Source organism: Balaenoptera ricei, chromosome 6 (genome assembly GCF_028023285.1).
Source record: "Balaenoptera ricei isolate mBalRic1 chromosome 6, mBalRic1.hap2, whole genome shotgun sequence".
Taxonomy (NCBI): Eukaryota; Metazoa; Chordata; class Mammalia; order Artiodactyla; family Balaenopteridae; genus Balaenoptera; species Balaenoptera ricei.
Genome location: NC_082644.1, coordinates 97,002,964 through 97,016,800, shown reverse-complemented (window position 1 = coordinate 97,016,800; position 13,837 = coordinate 97,002,964). Strand labels below are relative to the sequence as shown.

The following is a 13,837-nucleotide window of genomic DNA, read 5'->3' as shown; positions in this document are numbered from 1 at the left end:
TATCTTACTTGATTCTTTTCATTGGAAATGAGACAGCACCATCTGCCCTGCGCATTAATTCCTTAGCAGGGATTATCTTGGGCAAGAAATCAGCAGAATGCCTTCCTAACTCCTCCCAGCTGCATAATGAGAGGGGGTGGGGAGGGTCCTGCTTGGGTTCATGTTGATTTCTTCACGCCTGGTTTCTTCTCTTTCAGATTCCCTCTGAGCTGCCTTCTGAGGCAGGACCTGCAATGTGGCCACAGTCAGTCCCCTCCCTGGTTCTCGTGCTGGGAAAGGACGCTGGGAACGGGGTAGCTCCAAGGACGTGAGCCCCCCGAACTGAGCGCCCGATGAGCGTCTACACTGCCAACGCGGGGCCTGCTCCTGGCACACTCACTCGCTTACCCTTAGGAAACATGAAACCAGCCACCTATTCTTTCCAAGGGCTCATGCTGTTTCATCCTCAAAGGAGGAGGCCAGTCATTACCTGTCACACATCAAATGGCTCTCCATTAGCCCCGAGAGCTGTGCTAAAGCCACCTCCCGCTCTCTACTCCTGGAAGACAGAACGTCTGGCAAAAACACCCCGAGGCTATCGTGTGCCGGTTCTTCTGGTTGGCAAGAATACACCTAGATGGTGGAAAATTGATTCAAAGGCAATGAGACAAAGGAGGCTGTTCTTTCAAGGATCGGGTGAGGGGTACGGGAAGGTTCTTGCTAGTAATTCCCATTAACGTTACTAGAAGTGACTCATGTAATTCCCCCACCCTCTGAGAGAGGAATACAGGCTTCTCCCCACCAAGACTTTTTTCCCCATGCTGTTAAGGCTCACGAATGTGGATGCTAAACTTTCCAGGGACAGGCGATCAGACACCATGAAGTTCTTTCCAGGCAAACAGAGCTGGTCTGATGCCACAGTGCTCGTGCGAGGGGGCGGCCAGGCTGGGCAAGCAAGGGAACGTGCCTGGTGCTCTCCCATCTAACTGCCATCTTTTTCTTCTCATTGTCTACGCTTTTATTTTAGAGGCGTCACAGGGGAGGGGAGGACTAAAAGGGGTTCTTGCCTCTGCAATACTTATAACCTGTACAATCATGTGTGCTCGGCTCTAGAGATTAAAAAGTCATGGTACCCGATGAGGAATAGTTCATTTCCTGGAGAGGAACGGTAGGGCACAGAGCACCATGAAGAAAAGGAGCCTGTGTACCCTCTGTCACAAGCATCCTCTTCCAGAGAACTCTGGAAACAGTGCACAGACGTTAAAGAATTCATCACTGAGAACATATTTGTGAAACGCTAAAAAAAATAAAGGAAAAGAAAATTAAAAAACCATGCTTCTCAGATCACAGCCATTTTCCTTGTAAGAAACAGATTACTACAGCCCCTACTAACAAAAGCTGTAACATGACAAGGGCAATCAGTCTATATGGTGCGGGTGTTCTATTTATCCATTTAGCACGGGCATGGGGGTTCAGGAGCCAAACTGGATCCCCACTCAGCAAATCTGTGGTCTCCTACTACGGCAGAGGTGAAAGATGGTGGGCGAGGGGATGGGGCTGGAAGTCAGGGCAAGTCAGGAAGAAGAACAGGGAGAACCTCAGGGGGAAGTGGCCACCAAGTCGGCTTTCTTAGGCTTGCAGACTGACCAAGCAAGAAAAACCAAGAAATTCCGCAAAAGTGCACCTTACAGTGAGGCCCTAAGGGCCACTGGATTGACAGAATTCAGGAGCAGGTTCCCTTCAATGAGAACATCCCGCTGTCCAAAGGGTAGGGGAGACGGTATGTAGTGTAAAAGACATTTTGCCTTTGGAGCCAGAAGACAGACTCAACCACCAGTGGTGTTTTTTTTTTTTTTTTTTTTTAAACTTTGAACAAGCTCTTAAGTATCCTGGGCCTTTGTTTCCCCATTTGTAAAAATGGCAATAATACCATCTACATTGCAGGGTTTTATCATTATCATTAGCTGGTTACTATGTTCTAGGAACTAGACTAACGTTTGTGTGCTCTCTCATTTAAGATTTACGCAACCCTAGGAAGTGACGTTGGTATTATAAGGATGATGAATGCACAAGGAGATAAAATAATTTACCCAAAGTCATATAACCAACAAGTAGCAGAACTGGGAGCCAAATCCAGACAGACCAACTGCAGAGCCCTCTAACATTATGCAAGATTAAGGGAAAAAGGTATAAAAACCACCAACACTGGGCCTGGCACATCACGATGCTCAGTAATGGCAGCTAATACCATTCTTCTCATCACTGGGATGATGTCTATCACATTTATTTCTCAGGTCTAGGTTATCCACGTGCTTTTGATAAATCTGCAATAACTAAAGTAAGATATCCCAACCTATATTCTTCACGTATAGTCTTGGGTTTTCCACAAGATTCTATGTTGAGCAATATAGAATACCAACTCTAGATCATGTAAACGTTATGTCTACAACTAAATATACTTTGAAAAACTTGACTTTGAAAATAATGATAGACTCACAGAAAGTTGAAAACTAGTACAAAACTACCACAAAACCTTTCCCTGTAAACACAGCCAAATAAAAGCCCCTGGTCTCTCTCTCTCTTTACAAAGCAAAAGCAGTAGCAAGGGGGTTAAGAGGAGGACCGTGCAGAAGGACACACAGAGAGCGCTCAAGCCCCCTGCAGCTCCCCCAGCCCAGCAGTGTACACCCCAGCAGAAGCAATTTTAAATAAGCGTTCAATTGGAAGCTCATTTACATTCCTCAGTAGCTTTTACAGGACCATCCATCTTGCCGTCTGTCCTTATTCTGCAGATTCCCTAGATACCAGTTTTCCTGAATAAAAAACCAATCATCGCCACGTATTTTTTAACGAATGTATTTCCTGGGAGTTTCTAGAGCCGGTACTACTTTACAAGACACAGCCCCTGGCGTGTTTCTTAAGTCAGTCTGCTCCGCGACTCAATGAAGAGGGGCCATTCCTTCTGTTACCCCTACAACAACCTTCTGCCTCCCCTTCCGTCTCAGCACGGCCGAGCTGGATGCCAGCCGGGGCTCAGAGGGCAGGGAAGGGACCTACCTCTGTCATCAGCCTTGCTGTTCATTTCTTCTTCCTTGTCCTCCTCATCACTGCTGGAGCTCTCCATCTTCTCCTTCATCTGTTCCAGCTGATCCAAGTTGACTCGTCCAACCAGCTCAAAGTTACGGCTTACCTGAAAAAGACCCAAACAGACAGTGGAATCACAAACCACAACTGAATGCGGTTCTCCCCGGAGGACAGAACTTTCCAACGTCATTTTCCTGTGGGTGAGCTTTTAGAGCCAGGACCAAATAACCCCAGTGCCTAAGAGGTCCTTTCTTCACGTTGACTCTCTCAGAGGTGTACCTGCCATTTACTTCCACATTCATTTTCACCGGAAGTGTCAACACCGGACCTTCCTTACCAAGTTCAGTAAGAAACATGAGCTATCGTCAGCAGAAAATCAAAAGTATCGTGAAGCCTGGGGTGTAGAGTAGGTGTCCAATAAACATTTTTGGAGTTGAATTCAAGGATGTACCTTCCGTAAACTACCCAAATTGTGGTTTCCTTCCCCTTTCTGGGAATGTGGCCTTTTCTGATTTTGGCTTTTGGAAACATGTATAAGAAGTGTCATACATGCATATTTATGAAGTTATGTTTCTGGAGGTGAAGTGACTCTGTAAGTAACCTGAAAACTAGCAGTGAGAGTCACAACATTTCCACCATGAGCCTATCAACCTGGAGGGCTGTGGGCTGTCCTAGCTTTGACCAAATGACAGCTATTCGATTCCTAACTCCAGTTTAGATGTAAGACAATATTGGTACTGTTTAGTGTTACTAGTGTTTCTGAAGCTGACCACAGCCTATTCATCACAGCTGGGGATTATCTGAGAAAAATCTAGATGACAAATCCCTAAAAACCCTTTTAAAGTGTTAACTATGGCTGATTTTTGTTTACATAAAACGTGGTTAGAATAATGTGGGAATCCAAACTGTCTTCAAAATATCATCCAAGAGAAATAAAAATCCACCCTGAGAAAACTCTGTAAGGATATTCTGTTTGGCGTTCTCATGTCAATGGTAGTACAAAATGCAACCCTCTTCAATTAATCTATTTTCAGAACTTCTTCAGTTGCATGCATAGAATTATCAGCAACGACAGCACAGGAGTCTAGCCAACAAAATGACTCAAACCAATACAGTGATGGGTTCCGTGCTTCCCCTGTGGGGACCAGGGAAGGGGCCCATGAAGATAAATAAGACCCAGTTCTGGCCTCCAGAGGCTCAGAGTTTAGTTGAGGAGGGAAGACAGACTTCATTAATGAGACTCCAAGGCAGATTTCCATAGCTGCTACAGGAGAGAGAGAGCATAACGAGGGCGCAGGAGAGGATAGGGAGCATTTACAAGACAGTTCCAAAATATTCCCTGGGACCAGCCTGGAACAAAGATGTGCTGAGAACCACCAATTCCATATGCCTGGCAGATGGAAACATCATCATCAACTGTGACAAATGCGAGAGAAAGAGCCTCAGAGCATCAGGGCCAACAGACAGTCCTGTGAAAAAGCTTAATACTGTCCCCACAACATCATGTTGGGAGTCGGCCGCGTTGAAAAGGAGCAAGAACACTCGGGATGAAAGCTCTCTTAAAGCAAGAGAAACAATCCATTGAATGAAATCCATGAAATCAGTTGACTTGGAAAACAACTCAGCATGAAGGTGGAAAAGACCTCTTCGTCAATCTCAGCACTAAACCCTCAGAGAAGGCAAATTCCTGTTTTGCTCATGAAAAAAAGTTTTAAAAATGAATAGACTAAGGTGAAGAGGAGGAAGTCAAGTTAGAATCTTTCTTCCTCTCTGAGTTCACAGTATCAGCCGGCAAAGGACTTGTGCACAAAGTACCTTCCTAATTAGGGCTTTATCTATTTACTATCCTCACTCCTACCGACCTATATAGATTTTTAAAAATTTATAACACAGAAGCAAAAAGGGAGGGCACAAGGAGCAGGAGCTTTGAAGTCAGACAGACCTGAGCGCAAGTTTCGGGTTTGTCGTGAACCATGAGACTCCGGGCAAATTACTGAACATAAATGTCCTCAGTGTCCTTGTTTGTAAAAGGGGGCCAGCATAGTACCCGAAACACAATAAATAGTTCACCAAATTGTGGTTTCCTTCCCCTTTCTGGGAATGTGGCCTTTTCCGATTTTGGCTTTTGGAAACATGTATAAGCATCGTAAATGCATATTTATGAAGTTATGTTTCGCCACAAAGTCTACATTTTAATCAAATAGCATTTATGACAAATATGTGAATAAAAGTTTTCTGGGTTGCCAGTTTTTTTCAGGAAAAGCAGACAAGATTCCAATTGGCCTAATCTCAAAATATGCAAAGAAACAATATTTTGAAATGATCGGTACTTTAAAAGGCAGCCTTTTCCAATAGCTTTCTCCCTGCTTCAGCCAGGGCAACTATAAGCATGTAGAAGGTGCAGGAGAGGTGGGCATTGCCAGGAAACAAAAAAAATGAAACCAAGAAAGGCCAAAAGACAATCCTCAAACATCTTTAATCCAGCAGTTTGCATTCATTCATTCATTCATTCATTCAGGACTCCCAGGGGCCCTGCTGTATGCCAGGCCCTGTGCCTATCAAGGAACTCACAGTGACAGAAGGAGATCTGTCACCAAACCAAATGTTATTTTTTCTTTTCCTCCTTCCTGTTTCTTTTCCTTTTACAGGAAAACTGTTAGCATTTTGGATTCTGCACAATTTTATGAGTACATGACATTTTCATGGTATAACGTTCACCCGGGGCTCACCGAGGATTTATTTGTCCTAAAGATTTCTAAAATCTTTGTTTAAAAATAAGAATGAAAAATTTTGCTATGTAATTAGAAGATTTTAAATTAAAAACTCTTTATAGGGTTGAATTTTTACTATACTTTAAATCTCCAAACCAGCAATCCAGGATTAATCTTCACACAAAAGGAAGACTCCTTGCTGCACTTCTGAGCCACCGTCTCTTTCCTGTATTATTGCAAGCCCCTTCCCTCCCTCCCTGCTGGTTTCCCAGCGTCCATTCTCACCACCTCTTGCATCTAACCTCCAGGGCGGTCTGACTGAGTGATTTTTAAAAAAAAAATTAAATCTGCTCATGTCAGACTCCACTTGCCCTAAGGATGAAACCCCAACTTCTTACTGAGCTTTACATGTCCCCCCCGACTATCATCTTACCCCCTGGCCCAACCTCGCCCTCACACTGACTGCCCTTTGCTCCCACCACCCTGAGCTTACTGAGGTCCCTGGAACAGGCCAAGCTCTTGACTTTGTGCCTCTCTCCGCAGAGGCCATGTCCTCTGTGTGAAATTCTCTCAAGCCTGCCTCGCTCACATGGTGTCTCCTCAGCCTTCCAGCCTTGCTCCAATGTCACTGTATCTGGGGGACCTTCCCTCAACACCTCCTGGGTTAAATATCCTTGCTCTAGGCTTCCACAGCACCCTCCCCTCCCCTTTTATAACTCAGTGACTGTACAGCCCAGGGAACTAGATTCAATACCTTGTAATAACCTATATATGTGTGTAGAACTGAATCACTTTGCTATACATCCGAAACAAACAAACATTGTAAATCAACAATGGTGCGATTAAAAAAACCCTCAGAAATTAACTGTTTCTGGCCTGCCTCCCCAACAGAACTGCAAACTCCATGAAGACAAACACCCTGCAGCTTATTCACAACCAGATCTGCACTGGCCAGCGCAGTGTCCAGATTAGAGCAGGCACAGTTCTCACCTCTTGGATACTGGGTGTCTGCATTTTCATTTATTATATTTTTCTGTACTATAAATGTTTACAAAGAAAAACTAGAAAACAGAGAAACTCATTTAAAATCCAACCACCTATACATAATACCTGTGAACAAGTAGTTACATTTCTGTATTCCTGTTCTCTATTCACAGATGATTTACAGTGCTGCTTTATGATGCATGGTATGGCATAAATATCAATCTCTGTATACATCCATTTTTAATCACCACATAATACTTCGTCAAGTAGATATATTATAGTTTACTTGACTCTTCCCATGTGAGTTTACCTTTGGTTATTTCTGGCTTTTCACTATTAAAAATGCAACAATAAGCCTTATTATATACAAACCTTTCTTTCATGTTTAGTTTTAGCCATGGCAATCAGGGAAGAAAAAGAAATAAAAGGAATCCAAACTAGAAAAGGAGAAGTAAAACTGTCACTGTTTGCAGAAGACATGATACTATACATAGAAAGTCCTAAAGATGCTACCGGTAAACTACTAGAGCTCATCAATGAATTTGGTAAAATTTCAGGATACAAAATTAATACACAGAAATCTAGCATTTCTATACACTAACAACGAAAGATCAGAAAAAGAAATTAAGGAAACAATTCCACTTACCATCACATCAAAAAAGAATAAAATACCCAGGAATAAACCTACCTAAAGAGACAAAAGACCTGTACTCTGAAAACTATAAGACACTGATGAAAAACTGAAGATGACACAAACAGATGGAAAGATATACCACATTCTTGGATTGGAAGAATCAATATTGTCAAAATGACTATACTACTCAAGGCAATCTACAGATTCAGTGCAATCCCTATCAAATTACCAATGGCACAGAACTAGAACAAAAATTTTAAAAATTTGTATGGAAACACAAAAGACCCCACCTGAATAGCCAAAACAATCCTGAGAAAGAAAAATGGAGCTGGAAGAATCACACTCCCTGACTTCAAACTATACTACAAAGCTACAGTCATCAAAACACATTTTTGTTCTGGCACAAAAATAGAAATATATAGATCAATGGAACAGGATAGAAAGCTCAGAAATAAACACACACACCTATGGTCAATTAATCTACGACAAAGGAGACAAGAACATATGATGGAGAAAAGACAGTCTCTTCAATACTGGACAGCTACATGTAAAATAATGAAATTAGAACATTCTCTAACACCATACAAAAAAATAAACTCAAAATGGATTAAAGACCAAAATTTAAGACTGGATACTGTAAAACTCTTAGAGGAAAACATAGGCAGAACACACTTTGACATAAATTGCAGCAATATCTTTTTGGATCCACCTCCTAGAGTAATGAAAATAAAACAGAAACAAACGAGACCTAATTAAACTTAAAAGCTTTTGCACAGCAAAGGAAACCATAAACAAAACAAAAAGACAACCCACAGAATGGGAGAAAATATTTGCAAATGAAGAAATTGACAAGAGATTAATCTCCAAAGTATACAAACAGCTCATGCAGCTCAGTAACAGAAAAAACAAACAACCCAATCAAAAAATGGGCAGAAGATCTAAATAGACATTTCTCCAAAGAAGACATATAGATGGCCAAAAAACACATGAAAAGATACTCAACATCACTAATTATTAGAGAAATGCAAATCAAAGCCACAGTGAGGAATTACCTCACACCAGTCAGAATGGCCATCATCAAATAATCTACCAACAATAAATGCTGGAGAGGGTGTGGAGAAAAGGGAACCCTCCTACACTGTTGGTGGGAATGTAAACTGGTACAACCACTATGGAGAACAGTATGGCGGGTCCTTTAAAAACTAAAAATAGAACTATCGTATGATTCAGCAATCCCACTCCTGGGCATATACCCAGAGAAAACTATAATTCAAAAAGATACATTCACCCTAATATTCATTGCAGCACTATTTACACTAGCCAAGACATGGAAACAATCTAAATGTCCAACGACAGATGAATGGATAAAGAAGATGTGGTATAGGGACTTCCCTGGTGGGCCAGTGGGTAAAACTCAGTGCTCCCAATGCAGGGGGCCCAGGTTTGATCCTTGGTCAGGGAACTAGATACCGCATGCATGCCGCAACTAAGAGTCCACATGCCGCAACTAAGAAGCCTGCATGCCTCAACTAAAGATCCCACATGGTGCAACGAAGATCCTGTGTACCGCAACTAAGACCCAGCGGAGCCTAAATAAATAGATAAATTAATCAATTAAAAGATGTGGTATGTGTGTGTACACACACACACACACACACACACACAATGGAATATTACTCAGCCATAAAAAAGAATGAAATAATGCCAATTGCAGCAACATGGATGGGCCTAGAGATTATCGTACTAAGTAAGTCAAACAGAAAGACAAATGTCATATGACATCACTTACATGTGGAATCTAAAAAATGATACAAATGAACTTATTTACAAAACAGAAATAGACTCACAGACTTTGAAAACACATTTATGGTTACCAAAGGGAAAAGGTGGGGGGAGGGATAAATTAGGAGTTTGGGATTAACATATACACACTACGGTATATAAAACAGATAATCAACAACGATGTACTGTATAGCACACGGAACTCTATAATAACCTATATGGGAAAAGAATCTGAAAAAGAATGGATATACGTACATATATAACTGAATCACTTTGCTATACACCTGAAACTAACGCAACATTGTAATTCAACTATACTCCAATTTAAAATAAAAAAATTTTTTTTAATTTTTAAATTAAAAATAGAAAAAAAAAAGAAAAAAATGCAGTAATAAGCCTTATTGTATATAAACCTTTCTTTTATATTTAATTTTAATTTTATAGGCTAAATACTCAGACGTGAAATTACAGGGTCAAAGTCAAATGGTATACAGATTTTATATTAAAGTTCCAATATATTTCTAAGTTTGCTTCTAAAATGATCATACTTGTAGTGATTACATTCTGGATCTAGAAATTGGTGGGTATCTGACCAAATTCTTAATGGGACAGAGGACATATGGAGGGACATTCACTTTCTTCTTTAGAGATGAGAAGCAATTTATCACCTTGTTTCCCAAAAGCCCACAACAGAGAGAGAAAGACAGCAAGGCTGAGTTTGAGTTCTAGAACCTGGCTCCTTAGAGCCTTCTGAAGGCAAAAGAAGCCATCCATGTTTTTAAAGGGTAGGCTGTTCAAACACACAATCACTCAGACTGTAAAACTATGTGCAGATCCTTATATCTCGTGAAACTTATTTGTGAATGCCCAGGAACTGAAAGTCCCCCATAAAGGCCGCTAACTCAGAGTTGTGTGAAAAGCTGTCCAGTAAGGAGGTGAGATGAACTGCCAAAGACCAGCAAAAGCTTTACCCCTTAACACTGAAGCGGAGATGCTGTAAACCGTTCAATGCTCATGCTTAATGTTCAGGCTTCACCACTACACCTGTCTTTTTGGTTGCTGCTTTTTAACCATTCAGCAAAATGGTTTCTATCTGTCCCCAGCATACGAAAGAATTTCCATACTCGAGTCTTATTCTAAGGGGAGGAGTGTTATGTGATTTACAAATATAACCAAGTTGCACATGCATTTTCATGCTGCCCTGGGGGGCAAACCCAGTCTTATAGGAAAGACTGATATAACCTTGCTTGTTAAGGAAAGAATGAAGTTGGACACCCACGTCTTCAGATTACTTAGCAAACATTAAGTGGGGGAGATGGTGATGAAGAAAAATCCACGTAATGTTTCCAGAGTCCCCCTCCTACTGACTTAACACTTGTACCTTCAAAAAGAGACATCCAACCAGGATGTTCACATCACCTAATAGTGCGTGTTCATGTTAAAAAGAAAGGCCAAGTGAACTTTTTACTTCTAGAAAAAGTGACAGCAGAGAACATGGAAAAACTGTCTCTTACATCAGAAGTGCCCATCTCAGTCACAAACTGACAATGTGTAGTATTGCAAAGATTTTAAAGGACTTATGGCCCAGGCAGGCAAACTTGTTCTGTGAAGGGCCAGTTAAGCGAGTTTTTTAGGCTTCCTGGACCATATGGTCTGTCACAACTACTCAATTATCGTGTAGCTTGAAAGCAGCCACAGATAATACGGAAATGGGTGAGCATGGCTGTGCTCCAATAAAACTATATTCAGGGACACTGAGATGTGAATGCTGTATAATTTCACATGTCATGAAATATTACTCTTTTGATTTTTTTCAACCATTTAAAATTGACAAAACCATTCTTAGCTGGCGGGCCATATAAAAACAGGCAGTGGGCCAGATTTAGTCCATGGGCCAGAGTCTGCCCACCCCTGACTTATGATTATCAGGTGGTTTGCCCAGCACATCCCCTTTGCCTGTCTCTGAAAGTCAGAATGAGAATGAGGGAAAGGAATCAATGGGAGAAAGGGTCAGCAAAGCACTGTCTCTACGAATTCTTACAGGAAGGTGGTCAAAGACGCAGGTGAAAGTCCTAACTTCTCTGCTAAGAACATTTCTATCAGAGCTCTTATAAAAGCTTCTAGAAAAGATATTCAGCTCAGTGTATTACAGTCCTATGGAAGGTGAGCCATGACACCATACTTGCCTTGCATTATGCTGCCCTCCTATTTTATAGATATCTTTATCCAGCACTTAACACGCTGGTTGTGATTCTCTGTTTAAGCTTATCTCATCTGCTTGCTTATAAACTCTTCCAGGGTAGCAACTGTTTATTTAGTTTTACAGGCTCAGTGCAGAGTATAAGGCCAGTCATCTAGTTGACACACAATACATGTTATTTGAATCTACCAGTAACATAAAATCCCATAGGTGATCATAGAGTATAAAGAACTTCATAATATTGCATGCCATGATACAAATTTGCTTGCTAATGAGAATAAAATTGGACATTTTCTAAAAGATTTTGTTTCAATGCTTACCAAATAATCTACTATAGGCTAAAAATTAATCCAGTAGTTTTCCCATGTATCACTTAACCCTTATGATCATTCTGTAAGATATGTATTATCTTCCATATTTGTAGATGAGGAAAACAGGACACAAAGCAAGTAAGTGATAAAGCCAGGATTAGAACTCACATCTTCAGATGACATAGCTCCAGCTTTCCTCATTAGAATGCAGATCATCTGTCGAAATGTAAATTTGCTTACAAAATATGGAAACATTATCCATGGGATACTGGCTGAACACAAGAAGAAGGAAGAAAAAAGTACTGTGACAATAATATTCGATTCAAAATTTGGTGGGATAAAGCAGCAGAATCTTTTGAGAATATTTTCTTCAAAATAAAAACCTTTCTAAGAACGGTAAGAATAAAGGATGGTAAAGTATCAGAAGGGTATGGAGCACAGAAGTCAAGGAGACTATCTACTTTCTTTTGCCATCATTGAGTTAGAACAGAAAACATGCTTCTGCCAGACCTGACTTAGCAAAAGTCCAGACAGAATCAATCATTTTGAGAATCTCAGCACAGCCCCAGTCACAAGTACTCAAGATAGCCAAGTGAAAGGCATCATTAAAGTCAAACAACTTTGCTGTCGGCCAACTGAGCTGCTGCCAATCTCCTGAACTCGAAATCCAGACACAAAGATGCCGATGATGCTGTCATGTTTTGCTTATTTGAACAAATAGGATACTTACAATTTCTCATTTGAAAAGTGATTTCATTTATTTATTTATTTAGCAACCAGCTACTGGCGACTTTATTGTATGCAGGGCACTATGGTTAGATTTGGGAAGAAAAGAGAGGTAAATAATGTGGTTTCCATTTTAAGACTGTTGCATCCAGTGGCAAGACAGAGCCTTGTTAAGAGTTAAGTGCAGGGCTTCCCTGGTGGCGCAGTGGTTGGGAATCTGCCGGTCAATGCAGGGGACATGGGTTCGAGCCCTGGTCCGGGAGGATCCCACATGCCGCGGAGCAACTAAGCCCGTGCACCACAAAAAAAAAAAAAAAAAAAAAAAAAAAAAAAAAAAAAAGAGTTAAGTGCAAGTTGAGGCAGCATGAAACACATGCCTTAATAGAGGAAGATGGAAAGTTCTATGGAAGCCTGGGAGCTGGGGCCATTCATTTTGGCTGGAGACTTTAGTGGATAGTTTCAAAGGTTATAGGCAAAGAACATCTTCAAATGTCTACTTGAGAAATATCTTCTAAGGTTCTGCCAGGCACACCCCCTCTGAATATGACCACACCTCTTGCTCATCTACCTCTGATTTGTCTTCCAAAATACATGAAAGAAGCAGGTCCACGGTTGACAAATCAAGAAGCAACTAACATGAGGGAGAGCAAGGATGAAATGACATAATCTTCTGGAAAAACCTTCAGCTTGCAGGAATCTACAGAGTTGATAAAGCTAGAGATGCCAGTACTTGGTTCAGAAATTAAACGCAGTCCAAAAAAACCATGGCCAAAGGTGTATTTTATGATTTGGAGTTGGGGAAGGTTCTTTGTTTTATTTCTTCTCATTCCCTTTGCTGGAAACAAATATTCTATGTGACTTTTTTGCCCCTGCGGATTTCACTAGTCCAGAAAGCAGAACAATTTTATTGGAATAAGTCAAATGTTGGCAATTCCTCCTGAGGTGAATGTTCTGCTGCTTCCCCTAAACTGACAGAAAGTAGGAGATGCGAGTTCCTTAGAGTTCAGCTGCCTGAGGCTCCATCTGTATAAAAAACTAAAAACATTTCAAAGTAAATTCAATTAGTGAATGTGTATTGCCTGAATAGACTATCCTTCTAAATTTCATACAGCGAACATGACAATTTTACGAGCAAAGCAAGTTAGAGATAATATATTTTTATGTTCCTTAAACTAGCAAAGAGACTTCAGAACCATAAAGAACGCTAACAAGGTATTGCATATACTTAAACTTTCTTCAAAGAAAAATATATGTGTGTTTTTCCAAATGTGAGAAGTGCGAGGTTTGGTTTTTTTCATGACTTCAAGGTTCCTAGAAATGTTACCTCTTCATCTTGCACCAGCATTGCTAATAAATGGCACTACTGACATATGATTTCATTCTGTGTGTGTGTGTGTGTGTGTGTGTGTGTGTGTGTGTGTGTGTG

General features: G+C 40.9%; 1 protein-coding gene and 1 long non-coding RNA gene across 12 annotated transcripts in view; one reads left to right on the top strand and one right to left on the bottom strand.

Annotated features, from left to right (window-relative positions):
• Positions 1–1,304, top strand: part of LOC132367245 (uncharacterized) — a 234,060-nt gene extending 232,756 nt beyond the window's left edge. The window contains exon 6 of the long non-coding RNA XR_009503742.1: positions 198–1,304. This is a non-coding gene — a long non-coding RNA (uncharacterized LOC132367245). The remainder of the gene's footprint in view (positions 1–197) is intronic.
• ZNF462 (zinc finger protein 462) overlaps positions 1–13,837 on the bottom strand; it is a 170,167-nt gene that overhangs the window by 3,205 nt on the left and 153,125 nt on the right. For all 11 annotated transcript variants that reach the window (XR_009503741.1, XM_059925239.1, XM_059925237.1 and 8 more), the window contains one exon: positions 3,037–3,169. Coding sequence is in view for 10 of the 11 variants with exons in the window: in XM_059925239.1 (XP_059781222.1) it covers positions 3,037–3,169 (133 nt within the window). In the remaining variant the exon portion in view is untranslated. The remainder of the gene's footprint in view (positions 1–3,036; positions 3,170–13,837) is intronic.